General features: G+C 45.7%; 1 protein-coding gene across 3 annotated transcripts in view; it reads right to left on the bottom strand.

The window, feature by feature from the left end:
* Positions 1-23,829, bottom strand: part of CENPP (centromere protein P) — a 366,797-nt gene that overhangs the window by 333,417 nt on the left and 9,551 nt on the right. For all 3 annotated transcript variants that reach the window (XM_033926062.1, XM_033926063.1, XM_033926061.1), the window contains exons 2-4: positions 20,210-20,353; positions 11,631-11,788; positions 3,163-3,251 (exon numbers count right to left, since the gene is read on the bottom strand). In XM_033926062.1, the coding sequence (XP_033781953.1) occupies positions 3,163-3,251; positions 11,631-11,788; positions 20,210-20,343 (381 nt within the window). In that variant the 5' untranslated portion in view covers positions 20,344-20,353. The remainder of the gene's footprint in view (positions 1-3,162; positions 3,252-11,630; positions 11,789-20,209; positions 20,354-23,829) is intronic.

The following is a 23,829-nucleotide window of genomic DNA, read 5'->3' as shown; positions in this document are numbered from 1 at the left end:
TGGAGGCTAGTGTGTCTCCTACTGAGACTTCCGTGACGCTATCTCCATTGGTGAGAACTAGGTCTAGTAATGCCTGGTCCCTGGTGGGCTCCAATACCAATTGCTTGAGATTTGCTACCTTTATGGAGTTTAATATTCTTTTGCTGCTACCCGTAGTCGCGGAGAGTGTGTTCCAATCTGCATCTGGCATGTTGAAGTCTCCTAGCATTACTGAGTCCCCGCGCAGTGTGATGTTCTCTATGTCCTCGATTAATTCTATGTCTTTGTCCTCCTGTTGCCTGGGAGGTCTATATATCACACCAAGGTATAGGCATTTTTCCTTTCCTCTGGCCAGGTTCACCCAGATGGATTCCCCGGTGTATCTAACATCTGTGATTCTGGTGGTTTTGATGCTTTCCTTAGTGTATAGTGCTACTCCTCCCCCCAATTTTCCCACTCGGTCGCAACGAAGTAGTTTGTACCCTGGTATAACCATATCCCACCCATGCGATTCTGTGAACCAGGTTTCAGATATCGCTATCACGTCAAGATCAGCGTTTGCTATCTCAGTCTCTAATTCTAGAATTTTATTGCCCAAGCTGTGTGCATTAACATACATAGCCCTCCATATCTGTGAAGAGATTCCTTTATGAGTTAGTGTGGCTTCTAAATTATCAGTGATTTTTCTCTCTGAATAATTGTGGATATCATTGGTACTTACCTTAGATTTGGTAGTGTCAGTGCGACTCGCCTCCTCAGGGTTGTTTCTTACTGCTCTGGGATATAAGTATGTACCCTCCCCCAACTTACCTAGTTTAAAGCCCTGTTGATTAGGCGGGCCAATCGATGTCCAAATACGTTTCTACCTCTTCTGGTCAGGTGGAGTCCGTCTGGCCCCTGCAGTCCCGTGATGACTAGAAGGCAAGTTTCGCTGCAAAGCTGAAGAAAAAACGTCTTCTCGGCTCCGTGGAAAATAACGAACTGAGGATCCTCACAGGAGACGTGCCCCCTAGTTCGGGTAGGAAGGCACGCGCGCATGTGTGGTGCAGCACTCGAAAATTCAAAGATCTTCAAGCAAGTTTGCTTTCGAAGCTGTCCGCTGCGGGGCTCCGTCGGTGACGTCACCCATGTGTGAGAATATGCTGCCTGCTTGTCCTGGAATAAAACTCAGGTTTACTTCTCTAAATGTGCTGAGCCAATGAGGCCCAATGGCAGCCCCCTGCTAAACCCACAAGAAATTATTACCCTCCAGTCCAAGCACAGGCTGACAGCTGGGACAGCCATTTTTACAAAGACTTTTCAACAAGTCTAGAATGTTTAGTTTCCCAAATCAATGTAGATGTAGGTCTTTGTAAAGATGTGATGCACAATCCAGAATAATAAATCACATTGATGTTTCTGAATAGGAGGACTATATGCTCTAAAAAAAATGCAAATTATTTTCTAATATATAAACTTCATTTCACTGTAATATTTCCCTACCAATACTATAGGTTTGACTAGTACCATACTTGTGCTTGAAAACAATCACTACAGGTTTCTCTCTCACAGAATCTAGCTTCTGCATGCCACAAGTTTGATTAAAACACTGCATCTTCATCATATCCAGGAAAATCTTTAGAATCACCCAAATAGAATACAATAACGAAAGATCATATTTTACCTTCAAGCAAAACAGCCTCCTGTGAGGGAGTCTATAGAACACTATCATGCCCCCTGCTGGATACTCCCTGACAGTGTAAGGGCCACCTTACTTGTCATAGTCCCTCCCAAGGGAGAAGTGACTCCCCATTACCACATTTCTACCACTGTAATCACTGCTCTCTCACTCATCTGGTCATCTCCCTTTTGACCTCATCCACATGGCTCATCATTTTCAGAATCCCCCTCCCTATCTCCACTGGTCAGGCTATAACTCCCTGTCCCTTTCTTTCCATCCCCTAGCATCATCTTATCCCAGCTCTCTTCCCTTCTGTCCTCCCATGGTTCCATCTCTCCTCCTCTGTCTTCATGGTCCAACATTTTGCTCCCTCTTTTGTTTTTCTTCTCTACCCCCTTGATGCTTAACAATGACATGGAGAAAAAAAAGAGAGATGCTGCATCTCTCTGCCTTCCATCCACAGGCCTAACATTTCTCCCTCCCTCCCATCCCTAGATCCAACTTCTCTCCCTTTCTCATCCCAACTGCCCCCCCATTCCATCTCTCCCCCTGCCTGCCTGCCTCCTTTCCCCAGGTCCATCATTTCTTCCTTTCTCTTGCTAACAGTTCTCCCTTCAAGTATTTCTTCCCCTCTTCCTCCACACTTCCCCAGGTCCAACTTCTCTCCCTTCAGACCATTGCCCACCATTTCTGGCTCCATAAGCTCTCCCCCCAGGCCCAATCTGGCACTTCTTTTAATACCCTCTCTCCCCCCCCCAAAAAAAAAAAAAAAATCCAGGCTTCCATGTTCTCCCCCTACTCTCTGCACCTTCTCTCCCCCTTCTCTCTCTCATGCATTTCTACCTCACTCCTCTCCCACCACCATGTCCAATAATTCTCTCTGTCTCTGTCCCTCCTCTCTCTGCCCAACAGTTTTCTTTCTTTATCTCCCCAATTGCACCATCTCTTTCCCTCTCTCAGACATACAATTCTCCCTTTCTATTATCTCCCTCACCTCTGCATCTCTTTCCCTCACTCCCTCCATTCTTCCATCTTATGGCTCATGCTCCCCTTTATTTTTCCCTTCATTCTATGTCCTAAGTTCATGCCCCTCCCTCCTTCCATCATTTTTCCTAAGTTTGTGCTCCCTCCCTCTCAAGTCTCTCTTCCACGTGCCTCCTGCGGCTGATCTGGAAGCATTCCCTCTGATGTCGCGACGTCAGAGGGAATGCTGCAGCAAGACAGAGGAGGGAGCCAGTAAGATGGTAAACACCCGAGTGCGGCAGAGGAAAACACCACATCACCCTTGAGCGTGAATGGAACCGCCCAAAATACTTCACAGGGCCGCATGCGGCCCATGGGCTAGACACCCCTGCTATAAAACATGCAAACAGAGAATACAGTAATAGAACAAGTTATATTAACAACAAAGTGTCATCAATAGATGCAAAAAAAAAAAAATCACATAAAAATGCAATAATGATTTTAACACTGTCCTTAATACAAAGGTATCATTAACACAGATTTACATGTCCCACGTTTACCTGAACTTTCAGAAGGGTACATTCAATCTGAAAAGGTAGCAAGTAGCAATTTCCTGTAATTTTGTGTCTCTCTGTACATTTATTTTCATCTACAAGAAAACACAAATTTATAAGAAAAAATGTTTTTAATCTATACAACATAAAATGAAGCTCAGGCTCAGACTCTGTAATGGACATCTAACAAGTGGATAATGAGTTCAATGAATGATTTTAACAAGCATTAATTGGAACTTACATGTCCAAACGCTGGGAGCAGTTCTACAAACAGACGTCCACAATTTCATGGATGCCCATCAGAAAAAGCTGCGCCTAAAAAAATAGGCATGGGCAAGCTTTGATGTGGACGCCCATTTATAGACTCGCATGCTACTGAGCGTGCTAACGCCTAAAATGTAAGCGTTGCAAAACCAGGTCTACTTTTGAGCGTGAGTTGGGCACTAGGTGGACGTAAGTTAGATGTCAGTTAGGCTTCACTTAGGCATTCATTTATAGGTGATCGGGACTTTTATTTTTGAGTTTTAGAGGACAACAGGTTGATATTAAGCTCAAAATAAGTTTAATAATGCATTACTTAAGCAAAGCACATCCAAAATATATATATTGCATACTAAACTTATTTTTTTGGGCTAAAGAGGACTCATTTGATAATAGAAAAAGATGTTTAATAATACATTACTGAAGCAAAGCACATTAAAAAATGGTGACGGGACAAAAGCTGCAGACAACTCGGCGCAAGACCCCAGCGCGCCCCTTAAAAAGTTAAGTTTACTCTATAATGGAGGGTTCTAACCCCCCAACTTCCCCCCCCCCAATGGCAGCGCGAACAGTATGAAGTAAACTGGGGGGGTTCTCTCCCACACCCCACGTCGGAGCTCTTTAAAGGTAACTTTTTAGGCAGCGCACTGGGGTCTTACACCGAATTGTCGGCGCTGCAATGTTGGCATGCCAAAGTCCGCGCGCAAATGACTATGAACCAAAAAAAATATAAATTGCATATTAAACCTCATTTCCAAAAGGTTAAGAATATAAAAGGAAATACACTATTCACACAATAGCTATCCTTCAGAGCAAATTACATAGATGGAAGCACCTGTGGCTCTATGGTTAGAGGCACTTTTTCTATGTTCCAAAAGTCATCGGTTCAAATCCACCCAACCACCCCCCACCCCCCGTTAATACATTAACAGCTCCTTATTTGCTCTTGTAAGACTCATTGACTTTGCCATTTTCATCAGTACTCTGCCCTTTCCAGGTTCTAGAGGGAAACTTATTTTTGCCTTGAGATGCCTTTGATCTTCTAAGCTATCATATCACATAGTAGGAACCCTTCACTGAAAGGAAGCACCTATGACTCAGTGGTTAAAGGCACCTCTTCCATCTTCTGAAGGTCATGGGTTCAAATCCCAAGCATAGTCAAATACCCCAACACAAATTCCAAATTTTTTTTGTGACAATCTGCCATCTAGGTACATATTGATGATGTCACAGTGATGTCAAGATTGTGCATCAGATACATCCATTTGCTCTGAAGGATAGCTATTGTGTGCGTAGTGTATTTCCTTCTATTTGTTTAAGTAATGAATTATTAAACATATTTTGACCTTTAAGTCAACCTAGAGTCCTCTTTAGTCCAAAAAATAGAAGCTTTAATATGCAATATTTATACATTTTTTTCATGTGCTTTGCTTATTATACATAAAAAATAGAAGCCCCGTTTACCTTATAACGACGCCTCAAACACGCCTGATACCTAAGTTGCGTCCACCTAACTGAAGTCTAACTAGTGCCCAAGTCCCGCTCAAAAGTAGACCTGCATTTCCAAGCAGTCCTCTTCCTAAAAAAATACAGGATTTAATATGCAATATATATACTGTATGTATATTTTTTTCATGTACTTTGAGGAACATAGGGACCAAAAGAGGAATTGGACAAGTATTGAAGGTACATGTTTGATATTTATCCTAGAGAAACAACTGCTTCTAAGCCAAGAGGATACAAGCTTGACTTTGGAACTGACATGCACTTTACTATCTGAGTGTGTGTAGTGCAAGGATTAAAGCTACAGCCATAGCACCCTGATGTTGTTGGTTCGAATCCCACTCTGCTCCCTGTGACAGAAGTAAAATAAAAATTTTTTTAAAGGATTAAAACATAAGTAAAATATAATAGTAGTGCCAGCATTTCACTGCATACTGGGCATCTCTCCTGCCGTGATCGTTGCAGGGCGGGGGAAAGCACAGTTACTTACCGTAACAGGTGTTATCCAGGGACAGCAGGCAGATATTCTTGACTGATGGGTGACGGCACCGACGGAGCCCCGGTACGGACAATTTTAGAGTGATTGCACTCTAAGAACTTGGAAAGTTCTAGTAGACCGCACCGCGCACGTGCCTTCCCGCCCGACAGAGGCGCGCGGTCCCCAGTTAGGATAAGCCAGCTAAGAAGCCAACCCGGGGAGGTGGGTGGGACACAAGAATATCTGCCTGCTGTCCCTGGATAACACCTGTTACGGTAAGTAACTGTGCTTTATCCCAGGACAAGCAGGCAGCATATTCTTGACTGATGGGTGACCTCCAAGCTAACAAAAAGAGGGATGGAGGGAAGGTTGGCCATTAGGAAAACAAATTTTGCAAAACAGATTGGCCGAAGTGTCCATCCCGTCTGGAGAATGCATCCAGACAATAATGAGATGTAAAAGTATGAACTGAGGACCAAGTGGCAGCTTTGCAGATTTCCTCAATAGGAGTGGAACGGAGGAAAGCTACAGATGCTGCCATAGCTTGAACTCTATGGGCTGTGACAGAACCTTCCAGTGTCAGTCCGGACTGAGCATAACAAAATGAAATGCACGCTGCAAGCCAATTTGACAACGTACGTTTAGAAACAGGACGTCCCAATTTATTCGGATCAAAGGACAGAAAGAGTTGGGGAGATGATCTGTGGGGCTTAGTACGCTCTAAATAGTAAGCTAGAGCCCGCTTACAGTCCAAAGTATGCAGAGCCTGTTCTCCAGAATGAGAGTGAGGTTTCGGAAAGAAGACAGGCAGAACAATGGATTGGTTGAGATGGAATTCCGAGACAACCTTAGGGAGAAACTTTGGATGTGTACGCAGAACCACCTTGTCATGATGAAAGACTGTAAAAGATGGATCAGCAACTAGTGCATGGAGCTCACTGACCCTCCTGGCAGAGGTAAGAGCAATAAGGAAAAGTACCTTCCAAGTGAGAAACTTGAAAGGAGCGGTAGCCAAAGGTTCAAATGGAGGCTTCATTAAGGCGGAAAGAACCACATTGAGATCCCAGATTACAGGAGGGGCTCTGAGAGGTGGTTTCACATTGAAAAGACCCCGCATGAATCTGGACACCAAGGGATGAGCAGAGAGAAGTTTTCCATGAACTGGCTCATGAAAAGCAGCATTAGCACTGAGGTGGACTCTGATGGAAGTAGACTTGAGGCCAGAGTCAGACAAAGAAAGTAGATAATCCAACAAAGTCTCCACTGCAAAGGAAGTGGGATCATGTTGATGAAGAAGACAACAGGAAGAAAACCGTGTCCACTTCTGATGGTAACATTGCAGAGTGGCCGGTTTCCTGGAGGCATTCAGAATGGAACGAAAGGGCTGAGACAAAGAAGTATCATGAGAAGTCAGCCCCAGAGAAACCAAGCTGTCAGGTGCAGAGACGGAAGGTTGGGATGCAGAAGGGTCTCCTGATGTTGCGTAAGCAGAGAAGGAAACAGCGGAAGAAGAAAAGGCTCCCTGGCACTGAGTTGAAGTAGAAGGGAGAACCAATGTTGCCTGGGCCACCGTGGAGCAATCAGAATCATGATGGCTCCTTCCCTCTTGAGCTTGAACAAGGTTCGTAACATGAGAGGCAGAGGAGGGAAAGCGTACAGGAACAGATTGGACCAATCGAGGAGAAATGCATCCGCTGCCAGACGGTGAGGAGAGTAGAGTCTGGAGCAGAATAGGGGCAGCTGGTGATTGTGAGGAGCTGCAAAGAGGTCTATCTGAGGAGTGCCCCACTGAGCGAAGATGGACTGTAGAGTTAAAGGATCGAGTGTCCACTCATGAGGCTGGAGAATTCTGCTGAGCTTGTCCGCTAAAGAATTCTGTTCTCCCTGAATGTAGATAGCTTTCAGGAATAGTTGGTGATCTGTGGCCCAAGCCCAAATCTTCTGGGCTTCCTGGCACAAGAGGCGAGAGCCTGTCCCACCCTGCTTGTTGATGTAGTACATCGCAACTTGATTGTCTGTGCACAGCAGGAGGACCTGAGGAAAGAGAAGATGTTGGAAGGACTTGAGGGCATAAAACATCGCTCTGAGTTCCAGGAAATTGATGTGATGCTTCATTTCCTGGGCTGTCCAAAGTCCTTGAGTTTGGAATTCGTTCAAATGAGCTCCCCAGGCATAAGGGGAGGCGTCGGTGGTGATGACAAGTTGATGAGGAGGTAGATGGAACAGAAGACCTCTGGAGAGATTTGAGGATATCAACCACCATTGTAGAGACTGACGAAGAGATGATGTCACAGATATGTGTCGTGAGCAAGGATCCGTCGCTTGGGACCACTGGGTAGCTAGGGTCCATTGAGGAGTGCGCAGGTGAAGACGTGCGAAGGGTGTGACATGAATTGTGGAGGCCATGTGACCCAAGAGTATCATCATTTGTTTGGCAGAGATGGAACGTTGTGGAAGTACCTGCTGACATAGAGATTGAAGAGTGTGAAGACGGTTGGACGGCAGGAACGCTCTCATGAGGACTGTGTCCAGCACCGCTCCAATGAATTGAAGTCTCTGAGTGGGGATGCGATGAGATTTGGGTAGATTGATCTCGAACCCCAGAAGTTGGAGAAACAGGATGGTTTGGTTGGTGGCCAGGAGTACTGTCTGAGATGAATTGGCCTTTATCAACCAATCGTCCAGGTAAGGAAAGACCTGAAGGTGGTGAGAGCGTAGAAAGGCAGCCACCACAATCAGACATTTGGTGAACACTCTTGGAGAGGAGGCAAGGCCGAAGGGCAGCACCTTGTATTGGTAATGACAATGATTGATCATGAAACGGAGGTACTGTCTGGAGGTCAGATTGACCGGTATGTGAGTGTATGCCTCTTTGAGATCGAGGGAGCATAGCCAGTCGTCTTGATTGAGAAGAGGGTAAAGAGTGGCTAAAGAAAGCATCTTTAATTTTTCTTTGACTAAGCATTTGTTGAGATCGCGAAGATCTAGAATTGGCCTGAGATCTCCTGTTTTTTTGGGAACTAGAAAGTAACGGGAGTAGAATCCCTGTCCCTTTTGATCTAGAGGAACTTCCTCTATGGCGTTCAAACGGAGGAGGGATTGAACCTCCTGAAGAAGGAGGGAAGACTGAGGAGTGTTCAAAGCAGACTCTCTTGGCAGACTTTGGGCAGGAAGGGTCTGAAAGTTGAGAGAGTAGCCGTGGCGGATGATGTTGAGGACCCATTGGTCCGAAGTGATGGGTCCTCAACATCATCCGCCACGGCTACTCTCTCAACTTTCAGACCCTTCCGGCTGAGGAAAAAAGTGAGACGGCCACCTATAGGTTGAGGTAGGTGGGTAGATGTTTGGACGCTGGCTATGCCCTGGAGAATCAAGTCAAAAGGGCTGCGTAGATTTTTGCTGTGGAGGTGGCTTCACAGGTTGCTGTTGCAGTGGCCTAGGAGTCTGTCGTTGTTGCTGACGTTGACGCCTAGGTTGCTGGGGAGCTGATGGCAATGGACGAGCCACATAATGGCGTTGATAGGCCGACTGCTGTCTGAAAGGCCGTGCCGGTGGAGTCTTCTTTTTTGTTTTGAGCAGAGTATTCCAGCGAGTCTCATGGGCGGAGAGCTTTTGGGTGGTCGAGTCCATGGATTCCCCAAAGAGCTCATCCCCCAGGCATGGGGCATTAGCCAACCGATCTTGATGGTTGACATCAAGCTTGGATACTCTAAGCCAGGCAAGGCGGCGCATGGCCACAGACATGGCCGTGGCTCTAGTGGTAAGTTCAAACGTGTCATAAATTGATCTTACCATAAATTTACAGAGTTGGAAAAGAGAAGACGAGCAGTGGTGGAAAGCCTGTCGTTTCCGCTCAGGAAGGTACTTTTCAAAGGAAGCCATGGTGGTAAGGAGATGCTTAAGATAAAAAGAAAAGTGAAAAGCATAATTACCAGATCTATTAGCTAACATTGCATTCTGGTATAACCTCTTACCGAATTTGTCCATGGCTTTGCCCTCTCTGCCAGGAGGGACAGAAGCATATACACTAGCTCCGGCGGACTTCTTAAGTGTAGATTCCACAAGCAGGGATTCATGTGGAAGCTGTGGCTTATCGAATCCAGGAATAGGGATTACTTTATATAATGAATCTAATTTACGGGGAGCTCCTGGGATGGTCAAAGGAGTCTCTAGGTTCTTATAGAAAGTTTCCCTCAAGATGTCATGAAGAGGGAGTTTCAAAAATTCCTTTGGAGGCTGATCGAAGTCAAGGGCATCAAGAAAGGCCTTGGATTTTTTAGACTCAGCCTCCAAAGGAATGGAAAGAGATTCACACATGTCCTTCAGGAAAGAAGTGAAAGACGTAGAATCATGTTTGGAGGATGGATCAGGAACAGCAGGATCATCCTCATCCGAGGAACACTCACCCTCAGAAAGAAAAGGCTCTTCGGAGTCACCCCACAGATCAGGGTCCCTAATATGGGAGCTACGGTCTCGAGACTCCGGAGTAGAGGGTTCTAGGTGTCGGGATTTGCATGCCGACTTACCCGACCGCATAGATACGGTACCGGGAGATGTTACCGACTGTAACGGTGCCGAAGTCTGCACTGATTGATGCTGGGCCCTCGGTTCCAGTGCGAGGACTGGCATCGATATCGATGAGGCAGAGTGGACCGGTACCGAAGCAGTGGACGCAGACAATAGAGGCTGCTCCACTGCCGGTACCGGTGGCTCAGACCGGACCGGGACTGGAAGGCTCGGTGCCAATAGAGCAGGAAGGAGTTGCTGTAACTGCTCCTTGAGTTGCACTTGTAGGACGGCTGCAATGCGCTCATCCAAAGAAGGCACCGGTACCGGCACCGGGAGACGAGGAGCCCGAGGTCGAGGGACTCACCTCGATAGAGGCGGAGCGCTTCCACAGGCGCCTCACGGTCGGCAGGACTGGGCTCGCTGCAATCGAGACCGGAGGACGCTCCAGCGGGGAAGGCTTCTTAGCCGGCTTACCTGGGTGTTGCGACGCCGGCGCGGTATCGCGCGGTGTCGACGAAGTGGGTGCCGACTGAGATGGGGCCGATACCGGTGTCGATGCCGCAGGATCGGACATATCGGCACCGAAAAGCAAGCGCTGCTGTATCTGGCGATTTTTCAATGTTCGTTTTTTCAGTGTGGCACAGCGGGTGCAGGTGGAAGCCTGATGCTCCGGACCCAGGCACTGTAAGCACCAGTTGTGTGGGTCCGTAAGGGAGATAGGCCGTGCACACCGCTGGCACTTCTTGAACCCTGGCTGAGGGGGCATGAACGGAAAGACGGCTTCTGCCAAATCGAAGGCCGAGGCCTCGATGGTGGCAGTAGGCCCCGCCGGGGCAAAACCGAAATGAAGAAAAATAACGAAAAAAACTCGGGTTTTTTTTTTTTTTTAAGAAAAAAGAACAGAAAGAAAGGAAAAAATTTTCCCAAAAAGGTTTCGCAAGCGAGAAGGCGAAAAAGAAAAATTTTCAACAGCCGTTGAAAAATGCGTCTTCTTAGCTCCGCAGAAACTAAGAAACTGGGGACCGCGTGCCTCTGTCGGGCGGGAAGTCACTCGCGCGTGCGCGGTGCGGCCTACTAAAACTTTCCAAGTTCTTAGAGTGCAATCACTCTAAAATTGTCCGTACCGGGGCTCCGTCGGTGCCGTCACCCATCAGTCAAGAATATGCTGCCTGCTTGTCCTGGGATAATGACGGTTCCACAATTCTCTAACCAGTGCTTATGACAGATGCCGGTTATAGAATCGTTGTTTTAGGCAAAGGACTGGTCCCTCACAGATGTGAGGTCTTATTTTGGGCGTCTGGGACTTGGGCAATTTTCTTTTTCAAGATTAGGGCTTAAAGGTAGACATAGTTGCAGTCTGAGCGATTATATGCCTGAACATACAGGTAAGGCCATTCTCGTTAAAAAAAAACACATTTTGGATGTTTTTTTCGAGAATGGACATTTCCCTGCTGCCTACTTTGGGTGCTTAAAGCCTTAGGCCAAAAAGGGACAGCCTTTTTATTTATTATTATTATGCCCCTCTAAACCATTCTTAAATAAATACTTTTTAACTGACAGCAAACAAAAAAGAATCAACAAGACAATGATCCAGTATTTCTCACCAAAGCCATGTAATTGTCAAGATGGAATCTTAAGCTTTCTTCAGAATATGGGCCATGAAACAAATTCTTCATTACAACTGTATATACCGGTATTTAAAAATAATCACTAGGATATGTACCTTTATCTACTGTTTGCTTGGAGTACCTCGTGAACACAATGCCAGAAAGCTTTGTTAAAAATGAAAATTCAGACTCAAGTTGCTCAAGCTCATGTCTCATGTCTGCTAAAGATTCAGATGTTCTTGACTCAAAGTCGGTCTTCCCTCGGTGGCATTTTCTGGAATGAACAAAAACTTTTTGGTTAAGACCCATAAAAATGTTGGCAGAGCTAGTAAATGAAAGGAAAACGTAAATAATAACACTTGAAGTGACTGAATATATATAGGACCACAGAGGAAAATGATCATATTAAATAAACAAATCCTCCCCAACAGAGAGAGAGGAAAAATTGTCCACTGCAGTACATGTTTAGTAACAGTTAAGTTTGTAATATTTAAGTGATAAAATCGAGAAGGATCCACACATAACTGTATCCCCAAATAAGCAAAGAAGTCCTGAGCTTGTTTCAAAGGCCAATCCTGAATCTATCAGACACCTACAGTCGGATAAGTTGTTAGAAATTCTGACTTACCAAGAAAATCCCCAAATTCAGCAAAGTTCTCCAATAAAGTTGGCAAGGACTTCTCTGGATCTATTACGTGAACCAGGAAGATATCTGCATTTGCAGATGATCCAAGTCTCAAACCCAGTTACTCAAAATAGAGGGTCTAAAACCAAAACAAAAAGAAGTGGGGGTCAAAAGACACCCTTGCTGGAAAATGCTCTAAAGAATGCCCATTGACTCTTATTTCCGTGATTGGGAAATAATATAAAGACTTGGACTGCAGAAAAAACAGCTCCTGTGATACCAAATGTGTGCAATGCCTCAAACATAAAAGACCACTGAACCTTATCAAACACCTTTCTCAGCATCAAAAATGATAAGCAGAGAAGATATCGATTCCAACTTCAAAGCTAGCAAAATCTGTCTCAAATTCTTTGCCACCTGTCAATTTTGAGTAAATTCCATCTATGATTCCGTCAACACAAAAGGAAGGATCCTAGTCAACCTATTAGTGAGTAACTTTTCAAACATTTTAGCCTCAGAATTAATTAGAGAAATAGTCTAAAAGAATCTGCCAATTGAGAGTACCAAGATTCAACAAGATCACCATGAGAGCTCTGCACAAAGATGGGAACATAGTCCTAATAGCTATAAATGAGTTAAATACAGTAGTGATTGCAGGTGCAAGGATCTTATAAAACTTGGCTGAAAAGGTGATTATGACATGAAAGACTTCTCCTCTGAAACAGGGACATTAAGAACAAACCAGAGAGATACATACTAACATCTAAGCTCTCATCTTCAGGGAATGTATACAATTTAGAAAAAAAAAGTTTTAAATGCTCTGTTCTGATCAGTCCCCGATTCATTTTTTAAGTTGAAGAACTCATTGAGGGCATCTATCTTTTGCAACTAAATGTGCCAACAGGTGCCCTGCTTTGATAGCATGTTTGAAAAGCTGGTAATGATAATACAATATTGATTTTGTAATCCTAGCATGTATTAATCAATTAAGCCAACCTTGCAAAAGCCAGAATCCTAGCCTTAGTTACTCCATTAGGGTTAAGACCATCTGCCTGCCTAGACTGAATCTCCCAATTTCGGGGGGGGGGGGGGGGAGTACTATATATACACACACAGTAGACTTTCAGTTAACCAGCACCCATGGGGATTGATACATGCCGGATAAAGCACAGACGTCATCCACGGAGCTCCGTAGCGGACAGCCTTGCAAGCAGACTTGCTTGAAGAACTTTTAAAGAGTTCACGAGTGCTGTACTGCGCATGCGCAAGTGCCTTCCGTCGTGCGTCTCCTATGAGGTACCTCAGTTCAGATAGCTAGCTAAGAAGCCAACCAGGGGAGGTGGGTGGGTTGTGAGAATATCTGCCTGCTGTCCCTGGATAACAACTATTACGGTAAGTAACTGTGCTTTATTCCAGGACAAGCAGGCAGCCTATTCTCACATATGGGTGACCTCCAAGCTAACCAGAATGGGATGGTAGGAGTGTTGGCAATTTAGGAGAATAAATGTTGTAAAACTGCCTGGCCAAAATGGTCATTCCGTCTGGAGAAAGTATCCAGACAATAATGAGAGGTGAATGTATGAACCGAGGACCAAGTGGCAGCTTTGCAGATGTCCTCAATAGGAGTTGATCTGAGGAAAGCTACAGACACCGCCATAGCTCTAACTTTATGGCCCTTGACTCGACCCTGCAGAGGGAGACCAGCCTGAGCATAGCAGAAGGAGATGCAAGCAGCCATCCAGTTGGAGATGGTTCGCTTCGAGACAGGATGCCCCAAATTATTTGGATCAAAGGAGATGAAAAGTTGAGGGGCTGTTCTGTGAGGTTGAGTGCGTTGCAAGCAGAAAGCCAAAACACGTTTACAGTCAAGTTTCAAGTCTAATTAATTTTAATATACCGATCATCGACGAGCACTTGGCCAGTTTACAATGTGAAAAATGAAAGGTTTAAATAAATTATTATAAGGGGAGGGGAAATGTGAACATTAAATGGACAAATTGCAAATACGAACATGAGCTTGAGGGTGAAAGGGGAGGGGAAAGTTAATAATTACATCATTAAAAACAAATTAAAAAGAGAGGAAGAAGAAGAGGGAGTCTAGATTATGAAGAGCTGTTTCACCAGGATGAGAATGAGGCTTTGGAAAAAACACTGGAAGAACAATGGATTGATTAAGATGAAATTCTGAAACCACTCTAGGTAAGAATTTAGGATGAGTATGGAGGTCCACCTTGTCATGATGAAATACTGTGAAAGGTGGGTCTGCCACTAGAGCTTGGAGCTCACTAACTCATCTAACAGAGATGAGCACAATAATAATAATAATAATTATATACCGCAGGACCATGAAGTTCTATGCGGTTTACAATGATTAGAAATGTTACAGATTGAGTGAATAAACAAAGTTACAGATTGAATGAACAAAGTACAGATTTAGCGACAGGTGGTTCTTGCGCTCGGTTGTTAAGGACTAAGATTGAATAGGTTGGTTTCCTAAGTATTTCAGAAATAGATGTGTTTTCAGGTGCTGCTTGATGTGCGAGATGTTGATGATGACTTTTAAATTTACAACCTCTAACCGGTGGAGAAATGAAGTTCAGGTGTGAGCTTCGCTTGTGTCTGTTGGTTGAGAAAGAGAAAAGGTCTGTTATGTATTTAGGGGTTAAGCCATAGAGTACCTTGAAGCAAAAACAACCAAACTTGAATTTCACACATGCCTCCATCGGTAGCCAGATGAGCCAAATCTATTCATTCAAAGGGAGGCTTCATTAATTGAGCAAAAACAACATTGAGATCCTAAACCACTGGAGGTGGCTTGAGAGGTGGCTTGACATTGAAAAGTCCTTTCATAAACCTGGAAACCACAGGATGAGCAGACAGGGGTTTCCCTTTGATAGGCTAATGAAAAGCAGCAATTGCACTGAGGTAGATTCTAATGGATGTGGATTTGAGGCCAGATTGAGATAAGTGCAGCAGGTAATCCAAAACCGAAGACAAAGAGGTAGATTGCGGCTCCTTGTGATGAATAGTACACCAAGCAGAGAATCTAGTCCATTTCTGGATGTAACACTGCCTAGTGGACGGCTTCCTGGAAGCCTCTAGAATGTCCTGTACAGATTGAGAGGCACTATAGAGGCAGTTAGGTTGAGAGGTACCAAGCTGTTAGATGTAAAGACAACAGGTTAGGATAAAGCAAAGACCCTTGACTCTGTGTAAGCAGAGAGGAAAATACAGGTGCATCTGCCTCGAGGTAGTGAGGAGAGTATATCCTGGAGCAAAACTGAGGCAGCTTATTGTTGTGGGGAGATGCAAAGAGGAGTTCCCCATTGAGCAAAAATGTGATGTAGAGGCGAGGAACTGAGTGTCCATTCGTGAAGTTGTAGAAGACGACTCAATTTGTCCGCCAGACAGTTTAGTTGCCCTTGGATGTAGACAGCTCTCAGGAAGGTGTTGTGAAGGATTGCCCAATTCCAAAGCTTCAGAGCTTCTTAGCAAAGAGGGAGAGATCCTGTTCCTCCCCGATTGTTCACATAATACATAGCGACCTGATTGTCCGTTCGAATGAGGACTACCATGTCATGGAGAAGATGTTGAAAAGCTTTGAGAGCATAGAAGATTGCTCTGAGTTCCAACAGATTGATATGACATCGACGATCTACACTGGATCAGTGGCCTTGAGGACAGAGACCATCTAAATGCACCCCCCAAAGCATATGTCGAGGAATCTGTTGGGAGAATCTTCTGATGAGGGGGCATGTGAAATAGCAAACCTCTGGAAAGATTGGAAGAGAGCATCCACCAATGGAGAGACTGTCTCAACAAAGGAGTCACTGTAATGTGTTGAGAGAGTGGATCGCAAGCTTGCTGCCATTGAGATGCCAGGGTCCACTGAGGAATTTGGAGGTGAACTCTGGCAAAAGGAGTCACATGAACTGTAGAGGCCATTTGACCGAGGATAACCATCATGTGTCTTACCAAGATTGACGTGAGGGAAGACACTTGTTGACAAAGGTGAATGAGAGCATCTTGATGTGGTTGAGGCAGGAATGCTCCGAGCTGAACAGTATCCAGGATGGCTCCAATAAACTGTAGAATTTGGGAGGGACGTAACTGGGACTTTGGAAAATTGATTTCGAACCCAAGACTTTGGAGAAACGCTATAGTCCGTTGGGTCGCTACAATAACCTCCTGTTGAGACGAGGCTTTGATGAGCCAGTCGTCCAGATATGGAAAGACTTGAAGACCCTGCGTCCTCAGGGCTGCAGCCACCACCACCAGGCATTTTGTGAAGACTCTGGGAGATGAGGCGAGGCCAAAAGGAAGAACTCGGTACTGAAGATGAAGATTCCCCACCCATCTTAGGAATCTGCGAGAGGCTGGATGAATTGGAATATGAGTATAAGCTTCTGAGATCAAGGGAGCATAACCAATCTCCTTGATCCATCAGGGGATACAGAGTTGGAAGAGAGAGAGCATTCAAAACTTCTCTTTGACAAGAAATTTGTTGAGAGCTCTGAGGTCCAGGATAGGTTGCAAATCTCCCATCTTCTTTGGGACCAAAAAATAACGAGAATAAAACCCCGTATCCCATTGGGTCAAGGGAACTTTCTTCACAGCACAGAAGCGAAAAAGAGCCTGAGCCTCCTGAAGAAGAGGAAGTTGCAACATGTTGGAAAGAAACGCTTTTGGAGGGAGACTGGTGGAATTTGAAGAAATTGAAGTGAGTAACCCTCTATGATGATGGTAAGAACCCAGAGGTCTGATGTAATCTGATCCCACTATTGAAAAAAGTGATGGAGATGATCTCCTATGGGGAGGAGAGAAAACTGATGGATGAAGATGGACATTATGCACAGATTTAGATTGTCAAAAATACTATGCAGGCTTAGCTACAGCGGGAGTTTAGGGTTTTTGCTGATGCTGTGGTTGTTTGCTAGGTGGAGGCCTGGAGAAAGCTGGAGTAGATTTCTGTGGATAACGAGGTGGAGGTGGTGGAGGAGGAGGAGGTGGAGGTGGCCTATAAGGCTTAGAAGCTGGATGCTTAGCTTTAGGTCGAATCAAAGAGGCAAAGGACCACTCATGCTCTGACAGACGCTTGGTGGCAGCCTCAATGGAGTCATCAAACAGCTCATTACCTTGGCATGGTATATTGGCTAGACAATCTTGCAAGTTAGGATCCATGTCCACAATACGTAGCCAAGCCAGACGTTGCATTGCCACAGAAAAAGCAGTGACTTGAGATGACATTTCAAATGCATCATAAGTCGATTGAAGCATGAAGAGACATATTTGTGATAAGAGTATGGTGGAGTTGTTGAAACTCAGGCAACCGGTGCTCAGGCAAATCAGAGAAGAAATAGGGCATGGTCTTCATGCAGTACTTCAGATAAGATGTGAACATGAAGTTGTAATTCAGAATCCTGTTTGCCATCATGGAATTTTGATATAGATGGTGTCCAAATTTATCCATCGTCCATCCTTCTCTGACTGGAGGGACTGCAACATAAACCTTGGTGGGATTAGATTTTTTGAGAGATGATTCTACCACCCAGGATTGGTGAAACAATTGTGGCTTCTCAAACCCTTTACAAGGAACCGTACAGTAACAAGATTCCATTTTTGAGGGAATAGCCGGAATTGAATAAGGAGTTTTGAGATTCCTCAGAAAAGTTTGCTTCAAAACAGGATTCATGGGAAGTCTCATGGCATCCTTTGGCGAATGTGGCAATTCCATCTCAGCCAAATATTCAGGAGTATACTTAGACTCAGATTGAAGATCAACTTGAAAAGCCTTACTCATGTCAAAGATGAATCTTGAAAAAGACATGGATTTCGAAGATGAAGAGCCCTCAGGAGAAGTGGAGCGAGTCTGAGGAGTTGCTGAATAAGAAGGAGAAGCTTCCCTGGAGTACTGGAAAGGGACATCTGCATCCAATGTAAGAGTCACAGAAGAAGCTCCACTGTTTGATACAGGCGGAGTCAGAGAGTGCTTACGTTTGAGATGCCTCGATGGAGAGGTCCCAGGAGTACGAGGACCTGAATGTCTCAACTCATGCCTCGTAGAAATGGGCGAACGAGGATCCCTCGTAGTAGGCCTCGACAGAGGAGTCTGGGACCTGAACGAGCCTCGAGATGAAGAAGTACGAGGCATTGAAAGCTTTGAAGTTCGAGACCTATGCCTGATTTTTTAAGGAGGTCTCGATGGGCCTCAAAGAACGAGGTATAGAAGACTCTTTATCCTTCTTTGAAGCCAGGTGCCTCGATGACAAGGAATGCTTTGATTGAGGTCTCGATCGAGGCTTGTCCTCCACCTCTCGAGCAGGTTGAGTAGCCAGAGACCCGGGCCTAGAAGGACGAGGCAAGAAGTCACTGGAGGACAAAGGCCGAGACATAACAGGTTTTGCTTGTTGTGCCTCAACAGTATGCTCAGACTGGCTCGCAGAAAGCAGGGTCAAGGCAGGGTGGAGGCAGGGGCAAGCTTGACGAAAACAGAGGTGAGCTGCCTGGTCAATATGGCTTGTCCTCAAAGACAGGCACCAAGACTAATGACTTTGGTCTAGAAGGTGCAGCAGTGCGCTCCACAGAGGGCAACCTCGAGGATGAATATTCCCTATTTTTGAAGGTACGCTTTGGAGGAGGTCTCATAGAGGCTGGCACGACTGCACTCGTTGCCTGGACTGCCTGAGATTCAGCTGGAGGCTTCTTAGCTAGCATACCTGCTGAAGGAAGAGCAGACTTGCCTGAGGACGAGACCTTAAGAGGCACAGCAGACGAGGCCTTCACAAACGAGGGCGACTTGCTCGAGGTCGAGGACTTAGCCAACGAGGCCGCCATGGAGGTCGAGGCCAAGATCTTTTCTGCAGACGGCTCCATGGAACCAAAGAGCTGCTGGATTTGGACATGACATCTCCGGAGAACTCTTTTTTGAAGGGTAGTACAGCGTGGGCAGGACTCAGGACAATGTTCGGATCCCAAGCACTTAATACACCAACAGTGTGGGTCGGAGAAAGAAATCACCCAGTTACACTGGCTACACCTTTTGAAACCCTTAAGAGGCTAGGACATAGAAAAAAATACGGCCGCAGCCATACTAGGGTCGGCAGCAGGGCCTGAGCCCAAACCCCACCGGACGAGAACCAACAAAAAAAAAAGAAAACTTTTTTTTTTTAAAGAGACACACCGCACAGCGACTATTAAAAATAAACAATTAAAGGAAAAAGAAAGTCGCAGTGCAAGAAGGCAGAAGTCAAAGACGGCAGAGCTGAGAAACAAGTGCTTCTTGGCTCCGCAGAAAAATGAGAACTGAGGTGCCTCACAGGAGATGCAAGACCTACATTCGGCGGGAAAGCACTCGCGCATGCGCAGTGCAGCACCCGCAAACTCTATGAAAGTTCTTCAAGCAAGTCTGCTTGCAAGGCTGTCCACTACGGGGCTCTGTGGATGACATCACCCACATGTTGAGAATATGCTGCCTGCTTGTCCTGGGCTAAATGTAGTTTCTGGTTACTTGAGAGTTACTATTAAAAATAGTGCCTAACCAATACTATACCCCATACTGTGCCATACCAACTACCAGACATGTGGTAGGAAAAAGCGTGGGAGTTGTGGCATGCCAACTTTACACTTAAATTTCCACCAGAAATTTATTTTATTTTAAGTATTACAGTATTTCTTTGATTTTATTTTTTTGTTGGTTGCTTGAGAGTTCTGGTTGACAGAGTCTACTGTGTGTGTGTGTATTTATGTGGTTGTTAAATTCATTTCAGCAGCATCCCTGTTCTGAGTGATATTGAATAAGAGCACAGTTATTGCTAGATACATATATATATATATATATATATATATATATATATATATATATATATATATATATATATGAATAATTTTTTTCTGTATCCTATCATGTATCTAGCAATAACTGTGCTCTTATTCAATATCACTCAGAACAGGGATGTTGCTGAAATGAATTTAACAACCACACAATGCAGAACTATCAGTCAGCATTTCTAATGCAACTCCAGGCTAATTTATTTTAAATTATTTTAGAGAAAAATACTACAAAATACATACATAGCCTCTTCGATTTCTTCTTCAGCTAGTTGCTCCTTCTGTTGGTTGTCTTCATACTGTTTTGTTAACTCTTGGATTTCTTGTTCTAAAGTCTTGATTTCATTTTCATACATTTCATAAAGGCTTTTCTCCATTTTACAGATGCTATAGGAAAACAAATAAAATAGGTGGATTTATTACATTACATTACATTACGGATTTCTATTCCGCCTGTGCCTTGCGGTTCTAGGCGGATTACAATATAGAAAATATCTGGGACATTCCAGTAGAATTACATTTCAGGATAGGAGTAAGTTACAGGAACAGTGAAGAGTTATGATATTACAATTTCACAGAAGATATTACTTATTACAGAAGGTAATACATATAGCAGAAGATAATGCATTTTGCAGAGGTAATACATGTCAACTCGATCAGTTAAGTCGGGTGTAGTGTAGAAGAGTTACAGTACATTCTTGATCACAGACAAAGAGATAATATGGATGAGTGATTCCGAAGTCGTTGAATGGGAACTCATTGGGCGGTGGTTAGAGTGATGGGAGATATTTTTTGAACAGTAGTGTTTTTATTTCTTTGCGGAACTCTTTTATGTCTGTTGTTTTGGTCAGTAATTTAGAGATGTCAGAGTCTATTTTGGCTGCCTGTGTCCCCAGGAGGTTGTCATAGAGTTTCTTACGACAGGTACCGTTGAGTGGTGGATAGGTGAAGAGGTTCTGTGTTCTCCTTTTTCTTGGTGGGTGGTAGTAGTGAAAACGGTTATTTAGGTAACTGGGTGGCGTGCCATGGGTTACTTTGAAAATGAGACAGTAGAGTTTGAATTATGTTCTTGCTTTTATTGGTAGCCAGTGGGATTCTAGGTATGCATTGGTAATGTGGTCGTATTTGCTGAGTGAATATATGAGTCTGAGGGCTGTGTTCTGGATGGTCTGTAGTTTTTTTATTGTGTTGGTCGGGCAGGGTAGGTAGAGGCTGTTGCAATAGTCGACGATACTTAGTACCATGGATTGGACAATGATCCTGAATTGGTCTTTTTTAAAGAATTTTCTGATTTTTCTTAAATTTCGCATTGTGAACACCTCCCAATTTGCGGATAAGCTCTCCAATAGCTCAGAGAGATTTTTTTTTTTTTTTTTTTCTCTGAGCACGTGCTTTTGAGTTCGGTTCGGTTGCAAACAGGTTGATGCTCGGTGTGCCTCAGGTGCTGAAGATCTTCTTCATCGCCGCTGGGTTGAGACACCACTCATCAGGATACAGCTGGTGGCTGAGTCTTTCTGCCAGGTCGTTCTGCTCCCACAGGAGGTAAGTTGCCTGGATGGCACATTGAATGGAGTCGGAGAACTCCCACATGTGGCAAGCTTCCTTGCATAGCGAGGTTGACCCTGTCCCTCCCTGTTTGCTGATATAGTGCGAGGCCACCTGGTTTTCTGTTTGGGTGAGGACTGCCCTGCCTGTTTGAAGGTTTCGAGGGCATTCCCTAAGGCCCTGAGCTCCAGTGGGTGGGTGGTCAGAGGTTGGGTACACTGGTCCCAGTGACGTCTGAGGTGCCCTTTCAGGGATCACATGAGTAGTCTGGTGTGCTGCACAACAAAGAACGGAGCGTGCTGACGATGAGCTGCTGGCAGGGATGCACTGTGCCAGGGATGTCATGGCGTCAATCTGGTAGTCCCGTAGGACGTCCTTGGTCTGCGTGGTGTCGATGACTGCCCAGATGAACGATATCCCCTGGGTGGGTATCAGGTGGGATTTCATGTAGTTGATGAGGAACCCCAGTTCTTGGAGGAGGGTTATGGTGGTTGACGGGGCTGCCAGCTGTCGAGATAAGATAGGAAGCGCACCCCTTGAAGGCGAGGATGTGCCACTGCCACGCACTTTGTGAACGCTCTTGGAGCCGTTGAGAGTCCAAGGGGCAGGACCTTGTACTGGAGGCGTCTGTCTTGGCTTTAGAAGCGACGATGCCTCCTGTGGGCTGGGTGCATGGGATACTAGCCAATACTCGGGCTTTAACAGGGCCAAGACTGTACCCAGAGAGTGCATCTGGACCTTGTGTATGCATCTGTTGAGCTTACCGAGATCCAGGGACGAGCGTTGTCCTTGTCCATGGTGACGCGGGGGTTCCTGGAGTAGAAACCCCTTGGTGATCTCCTCTGTTCGTCACCGCCTCTATTGATTCTGCCGAAGCAGGTCCTCTCCTTGCTGCAGGAAAGTTGGGTCGTCAGATGGAGGGTGCCCCGCCCACTCGGGGGGGGGGGGGCGGGGAGTGGAGACGAATTCGGAATCCCTGCTTGATGATGCTGAGGGCCCACTGGTCGATGGTGATCCTGGGCCAAGCCTTCGCAGACAATCTGATCCTGCTGGGCCGGAGGGTGGTCAAGGTTCTGTTTTTGTCTTGGGGAGAGGGCTGCCCTTGGATGCCCCTGCCCCTCGGGCGGTGCTTGTTTGCGTAGCAGTTATGTTACTGTTGCGAGCGCTGGGGCACAGACTGCTGCCAGTGTGGACTGGCTCAGTTGTGAGCTGGAGTCTCTATTTTATTTAATTTATTTATTTCCTCTCACTGGCCTCCTGATAAAGCCGCATCTGGAACTGGAGCGCAGCAATTCGTGCGCTCAGCATTGCGCCCTCGAAGGTCTTTTTCCCCGTGGAAACCAGGGTTTTTCAGGTCCTTCCCTGACGGGGGTTGGAGGGGGGGGTCGTGCTGCCCTGTTTCTCTTAAGCTACCGCAATGTCCATGTATGGCTGCTGCGGGTTGTCGAATCCCTGGGCTGGAAAGATCTGGTACTTCAATCCCAGTCTCCTTGATGTTGGTTGCCCTGAGGAGGGAGTCAGCCAAATCTTGTCTCTGCAGTCCAGGAGGTTCTTGTGGACTGGAATCGCCACTGCCTGCGTGAAGTACTGGCTAGCTAGTAAATCACCCTGAAACCAGTCCCTTGAGTACTGATAGCAAATAAGCTTAGCAACTTTCATACCCAGGCTTATATTTCCAGCGCCTTTCTTTCCCGGAAGCAGAATTATGTATATAGCATTATTGTGTGATTGACATGCGATCGGTGGCCACTTTTTAAGGCACCCGCCGATATTGGCTCTATACAGAGCAGTGCTTCTCAACACGTGGTATGCTTACCCAAAGGGGTACGTGAGCTGCAACTGAGGGGCACATGGCATGGGTCTCCCACTCCCGTTCCTCCAGCGGCATGCCCCCCCCCCCCAACCGAAGCTTACTCAGAAGGCTTCTCTCCGATGTCACAGCCGACAGCAGAGGGAAGCCTTCCGGGTCTACCAGGGTGGTCCCACAGTCCAAGCAACACAAAACTAACTTCAGTGATGAAGAGCCCTCCGTCCGCTGCTTGTCAGGGAGTCCAGAGTCTATACAAGGCCCGGCACTAGCTTTAACTGACGCAGGCCCTGTTGGTACCACCCCTCTGATGCAAACATGTCAAAGTGGGTGGACCTGACAGGACCTTCCTGAGCTCATGGACGTAAAGGCTCTTCATTGAAGTTGCACCAGTGCCAAGCCATGTGTAGACTCCAGATTCCAGGTCAGGTAGTGGTAGGGCAGCAAAAGGAGGAAGGTTAGGGAAGGAGTAATGCTGGACTTGTTGGGGGAGGGGAAGGAGAGAGGGAGT

This window comes from Geotrypetes seraphini, chromosome 17, assembly GCF_902459505.1.
Source record: "Geotrypetes seraphini chromosome 17, aGeoSer1.1, whole genome shotgun sequence".
NCBI classification, from domain to species: domain Eukaryota; kingdom Metazoa; phylum Chordata; class Amphibia; order Gymnophiona; family Dermophiidae; genus Geotrypetes; species Geotrypetes seraphini.
Note: the sequence above shows the minus strand (reverse complement) of the source record. Positions and strands in the feature narration are given on the sequence as shown.